This window comes from Lygodium microphyllum, chromosome 3, assembly GCF_053477565.2.
Source record: "Lygodium microphyllum isolate KBCC chromosome 3, Lygodium_microphyllum_v1.1.10, whole genome shotgun sequence".
Taxonomy (NCBI): domain Eukaryota; kingdom Viridiplantae; phylum Streptophyta; class Polypodiopsida; order Schizaeales; family Lygodiaceae; genus Lygodium; species Lygodium microphyllum.
The window spans coordinates 72,097,874-72,117,804 of record NC_141137.1 but is presented as its reverse complement, the minus strand read 5'-3'; the positions used below and the strand labels follow the sequence as shown (position 1 = coordinate 72,117,804).

At 42.1% G+C, this 19,931-nt stretch overlaps 1 protein-coding gene across 2 annotated transcripts in view; it reads right to left on the bottom strand.

Moving 5' to 3' along the window:
- The window catches only part of LOC148038494 (Cysteine proteinases superfamily protein), a 62,209-nt gene extending 42,653 nt beyond the window's left edge, over positions 1-19,556 (bottom strand). For both annotated transcript variants that reach the window (XM_087672789.1, XM_087672782.1), the window contains exons 1-2: positions 19,157-19,556; positions 18,827-19,070 (exon numbers count right to left, since the gene is read on the bottom strand). In XM_087672789.1, coding sequence (XP_087528915.1) covers positions 18,827-19,018 — 192 coding nt within the window. In that variant the 5' untranslated portion in view covers positions 19,019-19,070; positions 19,157-19,556. The remainder of the gene's footprint in view (positions 1-18,826; positions 19,071-19,156) is intronic.
- Between the last annotated feature and the right edge of the window lie 375 nt (positions 19,557-19,931).

Here is a 19,931-nt window from a genome sequence, read left to right as displayed (position 1 = left end):
CAACTATCAAGAATAGATTTCCATTACCTCATATGAATGGATCTTATAGATCAACTCTATGGTGCACGTTACTTCACCAAGATTGATCTTAGATACGAATACCATCAAATATGAATAGCTCTTAAGGATACCCCAAAGATAGCAATTTATACGCAACATAGACACTGTCAATTTTTTGTTCTACCTTTTGGATTAACAAATGCTCTCGCTACTTTCCAACAAATGATGAATGATATGTTTCATCTGTATCTTGAAAAGTGGATAGTCATTTTCCTTGACGATTCATTTATAGTAAGTCATTGCAGGAGCATCCAAACCACCTATGTATTGTCCTATATCTCTGAAGGCATAAACACTCATTTACAAAGCTATCAAAGAGTGAATGTTTCATATGGAGCTTTTATATCTCAATTAATAGCATCCGAATTGTGTTAGTGGATATTGTCAATTCGTGTGTGAATCTATGCATGTCCCAATGGGCTGGCCATATTTCATTTCTTCATGATGTGGTGGCTGCATTTTTTGGCACTTGATATGATGACCGACCAATCATTTATTATGGCCAACCTACATATTATTGCCCTTTATTTGCTAGCTAACTAGTTCATGTTGAGAGCCTATTTATAGGCCAAGTGAACCCTCTCCTTTCAATCATCACCTTGCATATTTCCATAGTAGGATCTATTCGGAGAGGGAGCCAGTGTCAATGCCCACACAACCAATGACTCACATTGTTCTTATTTTCTTCAGAGTGTTTCTCTTTTCTCTTCGCTCTTGTGTTGTGCAGTCTATTACAGGAGATTTACACGCTTCCACCACTACACCCACTTCTAAAAGTTCTAGCATGGTATCACACATCTGTGTTAGTTCATGTGGTGCTGATTCATTTCTACTACAGATCTGTGTTCTACATTGTTTGCTGCTGATTGGATCTATCTTGACTCGAGAGCCCCAAGAGGGCAAGTGGGTTTACCTTAAAAGTCCTGAAGGAATCTAAATTAACAAATATTGGTAAGTGTCAAAGTGCAATGGTGCAGAAATGTATGACCAAGACTGAGAGATAGAGTGAACACAGAGAGCACGGGGCGGGGGGCGGGGAGCGGGGGAGGGGGGGGGAGGGAAAGAGAGAGAGAGAGAGAAGAACACACAAAAACTGCAAATGATGAATGCTAAAGAAAGAATGCAGATATGTACACACGCATAGTGCATATATCTATGTATCTCCTCCTTGACGATCTCATCGGCTATGAGTCTCGAAGTCTGTGTAGCAATCTCCGCAATCAGCAACCTGGAAATCTGCAATCAGAACGATGACCAAGTGTGTGGGCTGGGCTAACATAAATAGCCCCAAGAAATAGGACAAGTCGGCCCAATTGCCTAACTGCACACTTGGCACTTGTCCCCGACTACTTTTGCACATGCGGATCTGCCCTATGCTGCCATGTAGCACCTTTCCACCTGCCCACGACTTATGGGAACCCCCCCAACCGCCACACAAAAGGACCAAACTGCAAGCAATTACTCTAGAATGCTTGTCCATGGGATAACCATAGCTCTAACACCTCCTCTGAGATCCTGGACGAGGCATGAGGCTGACGGATCTAGAATGATACCGAAGTAAAACCTGTGGAAGCGCCTTTATAAACAAGTCTGCAAGATCAATGGTCTCGTCCAAGAGCTTCTTCCGAATGAAATGGTACTCGATCTCAATGTGCTTCGTCCTACCATAGAACACAGGGTTCCGTGCCAAAGCAATGCAACTGTCATTGTCACACCGAAGTGTAGTGGGACCTGCCTGTAGCTAGCTAAGCTTCCCCAATAACCTCTAAAGCCACACGTTCTCACATGTGGTAGAAGACACCACTTGATACTCCGCCTCAGTCGAAGATAGGCTAACCATGGGCTGCTTCTTGCTGCTCCATGAAATAGCACCCACAATCAAGGTAAAGCAATAACCCATCGTGGACCTCCTGTGATCCACATCTCCAACCCACAATCTGAATCACTCCAACCTATAAGCACAAGATCTAAACCATCTACACCTGTTGGATAATAGATCCCTAGATCGGTGGTCCCCCTTAGGAACCGCAAAATCCGCTGAGTAGCCTACCAATGCACCAACTTGGGTTCACTCATGAACCCGGCCAGCAAACCTATGGCAAAACACAAGTCAACACAAGTGTTGAGGAGCCCTATCAAGGACCCAATCAACTACCAATAAAGCAGGTAGCATCCGCCAAAGGAGAATCTGTATGGGCCGTAGCCTTCTAGTTCATATCCATGGCAGTAGAAATGGCCTTACAACCCTCCATCTCAAACATAGTCAAAAGCTCCTGCACATACTACTACTGGGAGATGAAAATCCCCCTCGGAGTCTGGTAAATCTCATGGCTTAAAAAGAAGTGGAGAATGCCCATATCCATCATCTCGAACACCTCGTGTAGTGCTGCCTTAGTCTCCTTGACCTTCAGGGCTAGTCATCTATAAAAATTAGATCATCCACATAAAGCACAAACAACAAGTGCCCTTTAGCTGAGGTGTGGACATATAACTGGGAATCGGAAGACAAATGTCGATACCCCAACTTCCCTTGGAGGAGCAAGTCAATCTTCTCATTCCAAGCATCACAATGAAATTGGCTCAATTGAGCAAAATTTCACTTGTATAAGAAAAAACCCAAAATTTTGAAGCAAATGCACACAATGTTTACAATTTCTAGGTCAGATGTCACTATTCTACATGAGCAGCATCAAATTTGGGAAAAGCCCAAATTTTCAGGCATAAATCTGCACAGATCTGAGCACTGTGCTTACGCGCGCGAACCCCCATTAATGAATAGGGGCAAACTACAAGAAAATAATTAAAAACCATCAAAAATTTTGCTGAAAATTTTCGAACAGCCCAGCCGTTGACCTATCGACTGCCTGCGTATCATCGCTGTTGTCACATGATGTTCGTGGCCTGCACCTAATGTTCGTGCCGTCAACTAGCCACGTTGACTGCTAGAATGCGCCGCCCGCTGCTATTCAGGCCCTGTAACTGTTGTTGCCTTTTGCCTGGCTGTCACCTGCAGAACCTGTTTGTCGCTTGCCTACCTATCGCCTACAAAAACACAACCAACAATCACACCAGCTATCGTCTGGTCAAACTGACCACCGACTGATCTCGACTGCCTATCGGCTCACACTCACACGCAGAGACTAACCCACACGGCTCTTGGAAAGTGCGCACATTCTTGCCGAAGCTCTAATACAAGTTTGAAGGATGTGAGAGAAGTACTCAAGTAGTGTGCATGTCAAACGAGGTGTATTCCGCAGCAAAGAGTGAAGAGAGAGAGTGGAGATTCGAGAGATGGGTCTATACTAGTGTGGTACACACAAAGAATAAAAGAATGTATTTATACTTAGGGTATAGTACACTTACACCCACAAGGGTGTGTTCACATATACAAGTAAATATATACACGAGAGTAGCAAAAGGGCCTTTACACCCAACAGCCAATTTTCAGCCTTCCTCTGGTGGTACATTGCTGCATTGTGTGGTACACACAAAGAATAAAAGAATGTATTTATACTTAGGGTACAACACACTTACATCCGCAAGGGTGTGTTTACATGTACAAGTAAATATATACATGGGAGTAGCGAAAGGGCCTTTACACCCAACAATCAGTTTTCAGCCTTCCTCCAGTGGTACACTGCTGCATTTACTAGATTTCAACCTCCGTTTGCTATGTTTTGGTGACCAGCCTACTATTCACCCTCTCATCTCCAACTAGTGGTTACTGCACTTGGGATCTGTCTCCAATGGACATCACTCTCCGACACTACATTGCTCTGCCCTTGGGCATTCTGTACACTCTTACATTCATTTACAGCATTCATTCACTTCAGAGTTTCTTCTCTTTGTGTTTGTCTCTATGTTTGAGTTTTGAGTTTTTCCGTTTTGCGTTTAGGGTTTGAGTTTTTCTTGTCTCTATCTAAGTCTGTGTATTTCAATCTTAGTCGTACATGCTGTGTTTCCTCGGTGCAAACCCTAGCATATCTTCACATGGTATTAGAGTCACACCTTCACCTTTACAATCTTCTTCTTCTCATTTTGGTCATGTTACATATGAAGAGTTTGAGGAGTACTTGCGCATCACGTACAATTCGGTTTACACCCCTCCAACAAGTGCTACTATTCCATTTGGACTGATTGGTGAGACTGGCCATCTCCCTGATCTTGGAGGGGCCACAATATTTGGCACGTCTAGTGATCCATCTCCTTCATCACAACCAAATCTTGGAGGAACCACAACATTTGGCGCGTCTGGCAATCCATCTCCTTCATCATAGCCACACCTTGTGTCAGGTTCATATAACCTTTTTGAGTCATATGAGCCAAAACCCTCTCATGTTTCTTCTTTTGTTGTGCAAGATCCGGATGGTTTTCAATATCTTAACTTTAATAGAGGGGACTCTCGAAGCAAATACCCTTCATCGAGTATATCTTTGCCATGTGTTTCATTTAAGCAAGTAAACCACACTTATCAACTCCCTCCCATCCCAACACTATCTTCTCCACATTTTGATCTACTCACATCTTCAATCCAAAATCTTGGATTACATTCCACTTCCACTCAAAGCACACTAGGGGTTGGATATTCCATCTCTGCTCCTAACACTTTCTCTTTCTCCATCCCACATGAAGTGAGCAATATGCAACGAAGATGCAATGGTTAGCGATGGCAATGGCAGATAGAGAGAAAAACGTGAGCAGCAGTAGAGCAATAGAGAGTGGAAGAGATGCACGATGTGTAGATGTAATAGAATGTACCTTTTAGGTTTTTGAGATAGATATATAAAAGCACAAATGCTAAGGGTGCATTCACACCCATACACATATAAAAGGTACGATGGCCCTTTATTCCCAACAACCTCCTATCTAAAGGCAGCATGCCTTAAGGTTGAGGAAAAGAATCAACTAAGTCTAAATATGTACAAAGCCAAAATACATATACTATCCAACTCCCATCATTTGTTGGCAATGAGCAAACCACTCTGCTGGAAGACCCTTTGTGAGAAGATCTGCAGGGTTATCATCTATATGTATCTTGACAAGCTTAATGCTTTTGGTGTCAATTATATCCCTGATAAAGTGATACTTCACATATATGTGCTTCGTCTTTGCATGAAAGATGGGGTTCTATGCTAGCATGATAGCACTCTAACTATCACAATGGAGGACAGGGATCTCGGTAATGCCAAGCTCTCCCACTAGATGTGAATCTCCAATGTACTAATAACCAAAGAAAGAGTGAAATCTTTCTAGGTCTAAAGCTGTCCTCCAAACTCCTCCAGATTTCTGCTAGAAAAGGCTATGATATACCCTGGATAGTCCAATGCTCACTTGCAGCTAGCACCACTCTAGTCCTACTCATATGTATTCTCCTCTCCACCTAGTGGTATAGCAAAAGGGGACATCCTAAGGCGTCTCTACAAATGGATCTCTCCATACCCACTCCCCAAGATCCCATTGAAGCCTCTGTAGCAGCCTCCTCCTATATTCCCAATGTCTCCATCTATCTTCCATACCAATCTAAGGATCTACGTCTAAGTACTAAGTCCTATCACAATGAGCCACAACTCTAATCCTTTGTCGAGAGCATCTTGTGAACTCTAATTGATCCAAATCCTCTCACCTAAGTTTGCCATCCATCTCTATAGAAAAAGTAAACACACTGTCTCCATTGGTGGCTACCACTACAAGAAGTATCCTCCTCTAGTAAAGAGCCCTATCCATGTCTAATATGTCACTGTGTCATTCTTCCATTCAAGGGGTACCACCTCCATGATACTCTCCATTATGACTCTAGTCCCCCCTAATACCTTGAAGTCTCTATCTCAATACGAGCTGGCAGCTCCAAAAAGGTAAACCACTGTTGAGTGTGCAGATAGAGGAAGCGTGAAGATTTGCAGCAGAAGTGTGCAGGTGAGTGAGAGCGACAGAGAGAGAGTATGATCTGATTTGGGTGTACCAACAATGTGTTGGTACACAAAGAATAAAATGTATTTATACTTGGGGCTCGTAAGGGTGCATTCACATGTACAAAATAATAATACATGTGTACAATACACGGAGGTGAATAAAGGACCTTTACATCCGAACAACCTCCCACTTAATGGTCCAAAGTGAACCTTTAACTAACTCCCACTAGTCATATGCAATGCTCATGCTGAGCCTTGCTTAAACTTTTAGTGAGAACATCTGCAAGGTTGTCTTGTGTTTTGAGCTTGGTTAATGTGATTAGACCATCTTTCAAAATCTGTTTGATAAAGTGATATCGCACATCTATATGCTTTGTGCGTAAATGATACATGGCATTCTTAGCCAGATACACAACACTCTAGCTATCACATCCCAACGCTGGAGTACTCATAGACATGCCGAGATCCTCTGCAAGTCTGCTCAACCATATAGCTTCCTTAGAAGCTTCAGAGCTGATATGTATTCAGCTTCAATAGTACTCAGTGCTACGATGTTTTGCAACCTAGAGCACCAAGAGATGGCCCCGCTAGCAACTATAAAGGCATACCCGCTAGTGGACCTACGAGTGTCCAAGTCACTTGCCATGTCTGCATTACAATAACCCTACAAACTAAGTGCACCCTGCCCATAGCAAATACACTTTCTTTGTGTACCCTTTAAATATCTAAGAATGCACTTGACAGCCTCCCAATGTGGTTTGCCAGGATTTGACATAAACCTACTAACAACTCCCATTGCATGAGCAATGTCTAGACGAGTAGCGACCATAGCATACATAAGAGAGCCACAAGCTGATGCATAAGGGACTCCCTTCATAGCATCGACTTCTATGTCATCTTTTGGGTTGTTGGCTTTACTAAGCTTAAGATATGGAGGTAAGGGCACCCCAAGAGGCTTAGCTTCAACCATGTTAAATCTGTCCAGTACCTTTTCAATGTACTTCTCTTGAGATGAGAACAGCAATTTCTGCATTCTATCCCTGCGAATCCTCATGCCCAATATATGCTTCGCATTCCCCAAATCTTTCATGGAGAAAGCTGATTTCAGCTGATCTTTGAGAGCATCCAAGCTAGTCTTTCTTTTCCCAGCTAGCAACATATCATCCACATACAAAACAAGTATGATGGGGTTGCCATCTGTATCCTTTTTCATGTACAAATAATGATCTGCATGGCTGCGTGTAAACCCATGAGAGAGCATAAAAGTATCAAACTTTTTGTACCACTACCGTGGTACTTGCCTCAGTCCATACAAGCTGCATTTTAGTTTACATACCAACTGCTCTTTTCCAAGAACTACAAAGCCCTCGGGCTGTTTCATGTAGATTTCCTCCCCAACGTCACCATGCAAAAAAGTTATTTTCACATAAATCCAATACAGCAGTGAGAGCAAAAAGGACACGTAGAGTAGTCATCTTCACAATAGGTGAGAAGACCTCTTGGAAGTCAATCCCTTCCTTCTGTGTATACCCTTTGGCAACTAGTCTTGAGAGAGGGAGGGAGAGAGGAGAATGAATGGATAAAAAACAAAGAGAGGGTAAGTTATTGTTATTTAATTTCTTTTTTTCTTGTTTGTAGTAGTAGCAGTGGTAGTGGTAGTGGTAGTGGTAGTGGTAGTGGTAGTGGTAGTGGTAGTGGGGCATATTGTAATTTCTAAAATATGTGGCTGAAGTGATCATCTAACAAGAAAGACTCTTGAAGCTCTTCAACCCAATCACTGTGCGATTCAAAGATAGAGGATACTCTGTATGCCCATATTCGAGACAAAGACCCTAGCTAGCATGTCCTTTTGCAGGTTTGAGTTGCCTATACCAAGGCCTTGTTATACTTGGGTTTCCCATCAACTGTCTTTACTTTATAAACCCATTTGTTTGGAAGAGGCTTTCTTCCTTTGGGCAACGACACAACATCCCAAGTATCATTAGCATATAGAGATTTAATCTCTTCTTGCATAGCTAGCTCCCACTGTTGAATTTGCATTACTTGGCCTCTTTATATGTAAAATGCTCACCCTCATCTGTAAAAATCACGTAGTGCAAAGAGGGGTCATACCTATGTGGTTGCCTTCTTAAACGTGTAGACCTACGTATCCAATGATCTATATTCTCAAGAATCGGGTCTACATTTGGAGACATGTTATTTTCAGCATTTATTGGCTGCTGTAAGCCATTTTCAGAATGTTGTTCATGATGTACAACACCTTCATTTTCATTTTCAGCACCTGCATTTTCATAATCAACAAGTATATCTTGCTATTCATGACCTCCTTGTGCTTCTATTTGCTGTCCATCATCATCTAGCTCAAAAATATCCGGCTGATCATCAGTTTCAGCCTGTGGTACAGCATCATGAGGCTCATCATTTGAAGTAATAGATGGCTGCAAATTCTGAAATTTAACATTTTTCATGTCTTCATCAGAGGCTGAAGTACTTTTCAGCAACTTTGCCTCATTAAACACAACATTACGGCCGCGAACAATTTTCTTGGACTGTCATAACCACACTCTATAGCCACATTCACCCTCATCACCATAGCCCATGAAAATGCCTTTGGTGGATTTCAAGTCAAGTTTACTCCTCAACTCATCTCTAATATGCACAAAAGCATCACAACCGAATATCCGTAAATGGTCATATAAGGCCAATTTGCCAGAACAAACCTCCTCAAGGATGCCATTATTTAAGGACCTGTTTGGACAGCGGTTGCAAATGTGAACCGTGGTTTTAAGTGCCTCTCCCCAAAATTCATGAGGGAGATTAGCAATGGACAACATGCACCACACTCTCTCACATAAAGTCCTATTATATCTTTCAACCACACCATTTGAAGAAGCGCTGTAAGGAGTTGTAAGCTCCCTCTTGATTCCATGCAAGCCACAAAAAGACTTAAACTCAGTAAATGTGAACTCACCCCCATATCAATTCTCAAGCATTTCAACTTTCTACCTGTCTGAGTGGTCACAAATGAATAAAAAGTTTTAAAAACAGCAAACACTTCACTTTTCATTTTCAATAGATAAACCCAAATCTTCCTGGAACAATCATCAATAAAAGAGACAACCACCCAACGATTTTACGAACATACTACATACATCAAAATGCACTAAGTCCAAGACATTGGACTTACAGGAGACACCAGAGTAAAAGGAATTTTTCATTTGCTTTCCAAACTGACAATCATTACAAAAAACAAGTTTAGAGCCTTTTCCATCAACCCTCTTCAAAGAGGTAAGGACATCAAGTCCTTTCTGGCTCATATGGCCTAATCTCTTGTGCCATAACTCCAAATGACAGCCAATTTCAGCAACTGAGTGACACCATCATCAACTGACAAAAGTGCATCAATCACATCAGCCTTGGTAATCTATATATCCTACATGTGACATACAAGGGCATCATAATCTATTGCACATAGTACATCAGCCTCTACATCTGAGAGCTCCTCTATGACTACACTGGAGGCCACACTGGCCTTTTCCTTGCCTTTGGTTGCCTCAGATGCGTCTGCCTTATCCTCTTTCTTCTTTTTGTCTCCTACATTCTACTTTCTCTCTTGTTCCTTCTTGTAGTACCTGCAATCAGGCTTCTTGTGGCCCTTCCGACCACATTGATAGCAAGTAACATCACTCTTTTCCTTTCCTTTGCTCTTGCTTCTGCTTCTCTCTCCAGCATTTGCATTTTTCTTTTCAATCCTACCTCTAACATTGTAAGCTGAGTTGTTGCCTTCTCCACTAGACTTACGTCTAATTTTTTCATTCAAGATTGAACCCCTCACACCATCATATGAGAGATTAGGGTTAATACTGAGAGAAACTACCAAGGTCTCCTAGGAATCACGCAGTGTCATGATCAGAAAGATCGCCCTAAACTTATCATCAAAATCCAAATTAGCATCCTTGAGCTGATTTAAAATACCAGTAAATGCACTCAAGTGCTCAGCTTGCAGGCTTGGACTCATCCAGTCGTATATTCACCAACTTGCGCATTAAATGCACCCGATTAACAGGTGTGGTGATCTCATAGGTAGTTTTCAACTTCTCCCATATTGCATGACCTATTAATATCTAAGCCCTTAATGTCTGTCAAAATGTCATCATGGACACCCATCTTATATAAGCCACAGCCTTTTGTTGACTTTGGTCCAATGTGCATCAGACATTTGTGCAGGTTTATCTTCCTGCAAAGCATCCTCACAGTCCTTTAAGAACAATATGCCTTGCATACGGTCTTTCCAAAGGTCAAAACCTTGACCATCAAACCATTTGATTTCCATCAAACTCTTAATGTTAAAACTGGAAGAAGTTGCAGCGATTTTTATCACAAACTCAAGTGTAAATGCACTAAACTGCAAGAGCACAAGCTAAACCAGCAAATACATTGCTGTTCTTGCCCAACCAGCAATAAACCTATGCTCTTTTTACATAAACCAGCCACCACACGGGCAAATACTGCAGAAATTTACCAAAATCTACACAAAATCCCAAATTTCCAGGTCCAACAGTGTGTAAATGTCAGCCAATCTGACCCAACTGAGCAAAATTTCATCAATACATGAAAAGCCCCAATTTTTCCAGGTCCAATGTCAAGAACTTTTACTTGGATGAGTAAAATTCCAACAAATTTGGCAAAATCCCCAATTTAACTAAGGTCAACATGCACAATGTCTGCAATTTTTGGCACAAATGTCACTACCAAGCATAAAAAGCATCAAATCTGGAAAAAGCCCCAAGCAGATTTGCACAAATTTGTGTTCTATGGTGCTTACATGCGCGAACAGCTGAGAGCAGGAAATAAGAAGGATTGAAAAATTTCTGATTTATCAAAGGGGGGGGGGGGGGGGCTGGCTCGTCATGCGTCACGAGCAGTCAGCCTCGCGCTGACCTGGAGTCACCATCGACTGCCATCCCCACTGGACCCCATCAACTGGTCGCCCAGTCGCGAGCAGGTCCAGTCTTCGCGCTGACCTGGAGCTCAAGCGCCGTTAACCTTCGCGAGCAGGTCCAGTCCTTCAAGCCTGTTGTTGGCTGCCTGGTCACGCCTAGCTGCTTGGACCAGGTCCAGTCCTTCAGCCCTGTTGCTGGCTGCCTGGTCACACCTAGCTGCTTGGACCGTAATGCTACCTATCGGTTGCCTACTACCTGCTGGTCTCGAGAAGCGTGCACAACATGTGCTCTGATACCAATTGTGAGTGCGCGAATAGAGGAAGCGTGAAGATTTGCAACAAAAGTGTGCAGATGAGTGAGAGCGACAAAGAGAGAGAGTACGATCTGATTTGGGTGTACCAACAATGTGTTGGTACACAAAGAATAAAATGTATTTATACTTAGGGCTCGTAAGGGTGCATTCACATGTACAACATAATAATACACGTGTACAATACACGGAGGTGAATAAAGGGCCTTTACATCCCAACAACCACTCCCCCACTCTAGAAGCTACCTATGCAGAGAATCTCCCCCAAGACAGGAGGGTCCTCTCTCCAATGGGGTGGCCTCTCCCTATCTTGAGTAGCTGATTAAAAAGAAGTGGCTGCCTCAACTTCTCTTCAACACTCACTAGGTCAATAGGATGAAGTCCTATAGATACAGCAAATCTGACCTCAAAACTGCAAGTCCTATAGCTTGGATATGTTGAAATAGCATGTGTGCGCGCTAGGCTGCCACAGCCCCCATGAGCAAGAACAACCTCCCTAATCTCCATAATAGTAGTTTCTTCCATAGCTCCTCACCCGAAAGAAAACCCCTCACAATGAGCTTTACCATCAGTGCTCTACTCTGACTATCTCGGTCAATAACCCCCAAACCACCCCTAGATCTAGGCTAGATAATAACATCCCAAGCTACCTTAGCCCTTGCAAAACTACCATCTCCGCTTGACCAAATGAAATTCTTGATGAGCCGTTTCACTTAGCCAATGCATGATCTAGAGAAGGCCCAACAAGAAGTTATGTACCACATGCTTACAAAACCTGATTTGCAACTATCATCCTGCCTGCTAGTGATAGTCTTGCTATGCTCCAATATAGTAGCTTTTGTCTTATACTAAGGGTGCCAGCTGCTGCTCTGAAGAAATATCAATGCCTACATGGCAGCTGAGGTATCTCATACAAGGGACCCAAGTGAAACTCTCAGGTGGTCTCTATCTACCAAGTCTTGCAAACCCAAAATCCATAGGATTTGTATCAATGCCTACATGGCAACTGAGGTATCTCATACAAGTGCCACAAGGGACCCAAGTGAAACTCTCATGTGGTTTCCAGTCTATCTGCCAAGTATCACAAACCCAAAATCCATAGGATTTGTGCTAGTTAATAAGAGCTCGTGAGACTCTAGAGAAGATCCCCATCACACCTCTACAAGGGCCCATAGTTGTCTCCATACATCGTACAGTACTATTTGTACTATACGATCCGTACCGTACTGTATCATATGTATCCATACGGATTCGTACGATTAAACAGGGTCACTTTTGCCACTACTGCGCATCCTCCCGCGTTCAATTGCCTTTAATCCGGTGCATTACGCCTGCCTGCATGGCACTTTTTGGGGGGGTGGCAAGCCTTGGAGTCCCATTGGATAGAGCCATTTCCCTTTGCCGAGCACAACCACCCCGTCTACCAGGACCACGTCCGAGGAGGCCACACCACAGTCGGATTAGAGCCATTATCACGAGACACCGAAGACTCACCACCAAGCATATCAATGAAGCATCTAGGGACCGCATCATAGCTGAGATCATGTGCAGATCTTGAGATTAGCTACAGCCCATAGTCTCCACCACACTTTTGTACATGGCTCTATCAGATCTGGTTCTCCTTTCCTTTCCTTTTCTTTTCGATGTCAAGCATCCCCGAGTCCATGACATCCAGGAGATAAGAAATCCCACAGCTCCATACAATGGAGAAATCCAAGAATGCTTATGAAGCCTTTATTTTGGTGGAAAACTTTGGATACGCATTGGAGACCCTTCACCCCTTAGCCATGAGGGTCCTTGCCTAGGATTCCTCTTCGGATGCATGTGAGGGAAACTAGATTGCCTATTCTCTCATTCACACAAAGATTCGCAACTGACTTAGCACTCGACAGTTAGAGCAGCTAGGCTATTGCTGCACTAACTTACACATGATGAGGGCTATGATGAGCATGGATAGTCCGAAGGAAATAAAGTTTAAACACTTAACCATAAAATTTAAAATTTGTTGTTTTAAGCTTTTAACTTTGAAGTTTATACTTTACAATTTAGACTTTAGCATTTACAATCTTATGTGCATCACTACATTGTGTAGGTGACACTCTTCCGAGTGTACATCAAGAAATGGACGAGGAGATGATTTTTGTAGAGCTCTATAGAGAGCTTATAGCAGTAAATACTTGTGACACTCGCAGTCAACGTGTTCGTGGGCGAGGAGTTCAAGTAGATGGTAGCAGGGGCATGGTCATTCGACGCCCTCCAATATCAAGGAGGGGTGGTTTGAGTGGCTTGTAGACATATGTAAGGCGAGGCTCTAGTAGCTCGCATCCTGTGCCTCATGATGACATCCCCCCCTTGCCTACATAGCCACTGCCTAGGGAGCCATCATTTGATGATGATAGCAACCTCATCAGTGAGAATGAGTATGAGTGTGTCTCATCATCCGATGCCGAGGAGTCATTTTCAAACTCTCTTGATGAGATGGTTCTAATGATGATGATGATGATAGTGATGCCTCCTCATAGATTCATAGGTCTCTCTCTTTTTTGTATCTACTATCATTGTATGCACATGCATGATGCCACTATGACACACTAGAGTCTGGACTATAGTTATATAGCATATTTTGTGCATCCCATGCGACCACGATGGTCACCCTCATGTATTCATCTTATTTTATAATGAAATGGCTATTTCCACTTTAAACATATTTTCTATCATTTAATGATTTATGGTTTTTTTTAATCATGTTAAATTTTCTTTCGTACTAATAGCGTACTGTACCTTATAAAATCATAAGGTACCACCAGTACCATATTTTATCGTACCATACCGTATCGTACCTTTCGTTTTGTGGTGTCATTGATTCTTCCTTCAACATCCCTCTGCTTCTTGTGCATCCATTTATTGTACCTCACTTGTGCTTTCGTTTCATCCAAGGTAACCAGGAAATGTTTCATCATTGAACCATTTCAACCCCAAGATGTTGCATTCCAACATTTCACCCTTGGTAGATCCCAACTGAAATACCACATGAAATGGCAAAGTAACACTTAAAACATATATATTCAATAATATTTTGATGGAAATTGTTTGTTTTTCCTTTGTACTGAAATGGATAGCCAAAACGTTGAATACTGAAATGTTTTATCAGTGAAATGCATTTCATGGTTGCCATGATTTCATTGCTCTTGGCATACATTTGTCAATTGTGTTGGTCATCCTCTTCATGCACTCTAGTAGCCCTCTTGTTCTCAAATACAGTGCTAGATCTTCACATGGTATAAGAGCTAAGTGATCTCAACACCTAAGTTAACGTGAACACTTGGGCTGCAAGCTAAGACTGATGTCTCAGTTTCTCCCATCACATAGAATAAGTTACAATCCTCTACCTCATCGAAGAGGTCATTAGTTCTCCAGACATTAGTTCTCCTGGAGCTCCTTCGTAGACCAAAAACGTGGATCAGAAAAATCAGCTCTTTCTCTGCTGCCCGGAACCCGAATCTGATGGCTCCGTTGGCTCCGAAAACGGGGTAAAACCCCGGGACACCTGATCACGGATCTCCCAGATTACTCCTTCTTCTTCTTTCAGTTCAATCTGCAGTTTTCAACCTGTTTACAGCAATCGCGACCCACACGATTTCGTCAATCTGTCTTTTTTATAAAAAATCTCCTACTTGGCTAAAAAAGCAACTTGCTTTTTGCATGCCATTCTAATCTAGAAGCTTTTTTAACTTTTTCGGATTTTTTACAATAAATAATATCAAATATAGGCTAAAATTATTCAAAAATCTAGTATTTTCGAATAATCCATGCAACTCACACTAGTACTAATGGCTCAGATCACATTGACTCTCTAGATCAATAGAGAAGTCGGATGATGATACATTCCATACTTTTTCACACTGTGTCCTCATAACATCACGACATCCATCCCCCCAAGCACCTCTCCCAAGGTAAATTCCACCGGAGTGTTTAAGATCCGTTCTTCAAGAACCTTCTTAAGATCTGTGGCTGTCTCAATGTCAGATTGCAACTTATATCCTAGCTGCTTGTCCTTCTTTTTGCCTTCTTGTTTATTATCCTGTTTTTGCTCCTAACTGACCTCTTCCATAACATGCTCGGGAGGTGGCTGATTTGCAGCTTTAGGCTGATCCACACTTCTTCTTGTCATTCTTTTAGATGTCCCTGCAATATCTTCATATCTTTTTCGTTTTTCTTCTACAAGTACATCCGTATTTTGTACCTTCGCTAAATATGCATACACTGAATATGCATCTACTGGTGATTCCCAACCAGTTATGCCACGAATGTCTTGCCCTACATGAGACATTTCACTATCAGTGACCTTTCTCTTTTCAGCTGCATGTAAAGCATGTGTCCATATTTCAGCCTTTGGACCAACCATCACTTTGCCATGCATTCGATCCAACTGTAGACCAAAAGTAGAAGCATGTACCACCGCATAAGCATTTTGGACAGCCAAGTCTTCCAACAACTTCTGCATACCTCCCTTTCCAAAATTCAAAGCAAGAGGCAATCCCGTTTCTTGTGCATGGATCTTGCCATCTTTCCAAAAGATAAGCTGTCGTGCCAAGGCCTCCTGATAGGCAGCACAATCCTTTCTCTCGTGCTGCAAACTGTCACACCACATACATCGTTTTCCAGGCTTAGGGGCTATTGTCCGTCCCCTTTCCTCTTGTCCTTTTTCATCCAATTTTGCAACCTTCAATTGAAAATCCCGCATCCCTTTAACCAATTCATCTAAGACATCTTCCCTAACAGGGGGAACAATAGCAGGTACAGCCATAGGGTTAGCCACAAAAGCGGATGACTTACTGAATACTTCAACTGTCTTACCCATAACAGTGGGCAAGCTAGAGACATGCAATCTTTCTCTTCTTCTATGCTTCTTCACAAGCGCAGTAACAGCTTCCTTGACATGTCTCCACTCTGTTTTCAAACCTGTCTCTATAGTCTGATCCTCCAACAAATCATCAAGTTTCTCTTGAAGCTCAGGATCAGCTGCCTATAGAAACAATTCAATTTTCTAACTTGCAAGAGCTTACTGTTCTGCAAGATCCAACTGCTCAAATCTACTTTCAAATTCTCTTAACAATTCTGTAGCCACAAGACCCTTATTGGGTTGTATAACCCACTCCTGAAAAGTCTTGCGCGTAATCAAACTGGTGTCCTCAATGTAAAATTCTTCCTTGAGTGTCTTCTTGAAGGCTACCCAGTCAGCATCCTGCAAGTATAATTCAGTAATCCGTGCTTTCAGTTCATGAACAGTAACACGTACAAAATACTGGCTCCATGCAGATTGAGCCACTCCAAAGAATTCCATCTTCTGAGCATAGGTATGTACATATACAGATTCATTCCTGCCATTGAATAACTTCACCTCATGCTCAATTGCTTGCAAAGCATTCATCACAACACTTTCTGTTTGAGCTGAAGCTTGCATCACCTGTTGTTGTTGTACCTGCATAAGCATATTCATATTTTACACCAACTGTTGCAAAACATCATTGGAGATTGTATTCGAAGGTTCTCCCATATTATCTTTCCTTCTTCTGTGACGACCTTTCACGTCGGGTTCACCAATGTCGGAGGGGTTTTTGTCGAAAGGTCGAATCCACCGGGGATCAGAAGTAGAAGGAAGTAGAGATAGGAGGTGGAAGAGAAGATAGAGAATACCCAAGTGGCAAGCACGATAAAAACAAATCACAATGAATTGATTCAATATGTATTGAAAGAACCTAGAATCTTTGCATTACTCAGAAGCAATCTCCAGGCATTAGTTCTCCTGGAGCTCCTTCGTAGATCAAAAACGTGGACTAGAAAAATCAGCTCTTTCTCTGCTGCCCAGAACCTGAATCTGATGGCTCCATTGGCTCCCAAAGGGGGGTAAAACCCCACGACACCACGACACCTGCTCACGGATCTCCCAGATCACTCCTTCTTCTTTCAGTTCAATCTGCAGTTTTTAGTCTGTTTACAGCGATCGCAATTTCATCAATCTGTCTTTTTTATGAAAAATCTCCTACTTGGCTGAAAAAGCAACTTGCTTTTTGCATGCCATCCTAATCTAGAAGCTTTTTTAACTTTTTCAGATTTTTTACAATAAATAATATCAAATATAGGCTAAAATTATCCAAAAATCTAGTATTTTCGGATAATCCATGCAACTCACACTAGTACTAATGGCTCAGATCACATTGACTCTCTAGATCAATAGAGAAGTCAAATGATGATGCATTCCATACTTTTTCACACTATGTCCTCATAACATCACAACACCGTCCATCATCATTAAATATAAATCCATCTTCACCATTCATTCAATCCATGCAAGAGTGGTCTTGGCAATCATCTTAATTGATGTTCTGCAAAATATATTCCTCCATTTTCTTCGGTCCAATTCCCCCATGTTACCGTCACTACCAAAACACTTGAATCACTTTGGAGGGAGGTGCATCCCAGCCAAGGCAACCAGCTGGCAAGGACAGACAACTTTCAGCTAGGGCAAAATATACCATGAAGGAAATAAGTGGCAATCCATTGTCATTTCATTACATTTGTCGGTCATGTTGTTTGTACTCTCTTATCCCTCTTGTTCTCACATACGGTGTCCAGTCCTCACAGCCATTAATTGGGTGCTTCAAAGAATATTAGGAACCATCAACTTGGCCGCTACATCTTCACAGTTCAAACTCTCTCGGTAGCATACATACAGTTTTTCCTACCTTCTAGAATGCATGGTGGGTTGAATGTAGTACACAGAATCACATACTTTCAAGAAAGGCTACAGTGTTGCATATTTTTCTGATGTAATAAAAGCCATGGACTGTTACCACTGCATGTGTCTTGATTTTCAAAACGACTGCTTTAGCAAGTGGTAGCTTCCTCATTGGGGGATTCTACTTGGCCATACAAAATACCAAGCTTGTCCTTACACAAACAGCCTCCTAGCTGATTGAAAAGAGATACTCCAACGTCTTCAATGGTCTGGTAGATCACTTGAGTAGGTAATTCTTTGAGACAAGAATACATACTGCAGTCAAGCTTTAGAGTTGCCTTTGGCCCTTTGTGACCTCACCGAGCCCTATTTCTATCAAAAGGAAATTAACATCATACATGTTGTTGTTTCAGTATTAGGGACTGTTTTAACTTTTCTGCCAGCTAGGATAAGATGGAATTTGGCTTTACAATGTTGCCAAGCATGGCACTTGATTCACCTTCATATTGAACCGTTCCATACATCTTGAGTGATCATCTTCAAGATAGACCACAAAATTAGAAGTGAGTCCGGGGTTCCTACAAGGTTGCCTTTACAAGATACATTAGCACCCGATATTTACCTTAATTAATCCTAGACCTAACATAGCAAAGCATCCTAATCAGCTTCGGAATATAGACAAGACAGCCAAATGGTGGAAGCAGAACTTGAAAAATATCCGGAAGAAATGAGACACCTCTATAAGAAGTGTTTAAACTTTAAATAAACAATCTGCTATGTGTGAGATGAATCAGATCAGAGTGTGCCCTATATGTGGCTTTGTTAACAAACACGAGATGATTAAAAGCATGTCAAAGACACTAACCGGAATGGAATTTAAACGTGCCAATCGTCTCCTCACTTCACCATCTCCATCAGAGGGCTCCTCCGACAACACCTGTGCTATGATATGGTCATCTTTGGTGTCTTCTGTGATGCTTCCTCTGGAGCTTGAGCTTGCCGAATCATTGGCAATCCCTTCGCTACCTTTCTGTTCCTCGTGCTGCCCTCTCTTCATCAAATATAGCCCAAAAAGCCTTTTAAAAACTAGACAAATGAGAGAAGGCTACCTGAAAATTAGATGGATTAGAACGAATGAAATCTAGTTCTTTTCAGCTAGATAGATCAAACAGAGATGGTAGTTCTGGCAATATACCCTTGGGTTAGGATGGAGAGTCAGTCGGTCTTATTTGAGCGGTTTCAATCTCTTGGGTGGATGGTGATAAGTCGATGGTTGATGAAACGTCTTCTTACTATCTCCTCGAAGCCAATACACTTGAGAGACTGCAAGCGACCGTTGAGATAGATCGCCAGAGACAAACTGATGAGGAAGGATTGGCTTGCGCCCAAATCAACGCTATTACGAGAATCCATGCTTCTCACTCAACCACCCAATAATTAAAAAAGGCCTGATAGCAGACAGCAACCTTTCATTGAAGTGCACTACCATAAACTGGCAATGCATACAAAGAATTAGTATTAAATTACTGTATCCTTTCAGCCGCCGCCGTCTGTCTGTCTCTCTCTCTATACAATTATTTAAATCTAACGTGTACACTCGTCAAAATCAACGTATGAGGTGGAAGGAAAGGATATACTCTACATCCACCTTTCGGACGCCAACATACACCATCAAATTTGTCCTTTTCTATCCAATAAGACGATAGGGTGTGCATGAACAAGGTGAGAAATTAGCCAAGCATGCCAAGGAGGCACAACTAATGGAAATGAACAATGCAAAAGTGATTACATAGAGAGCAAATAGGGGCTCATGGTCAATGCATTTTATTAAATGGTGGAAGTAGCATGGTTTGTAATGCGGGATGGAGAGGACCAAAGACACACGTGTTAAAAGCCATTTACTCTCATTTACCAAAACAAACATGTGTACAAGTGGCACTATCGCTTACTTCATGAATCTAAGGGTGTTG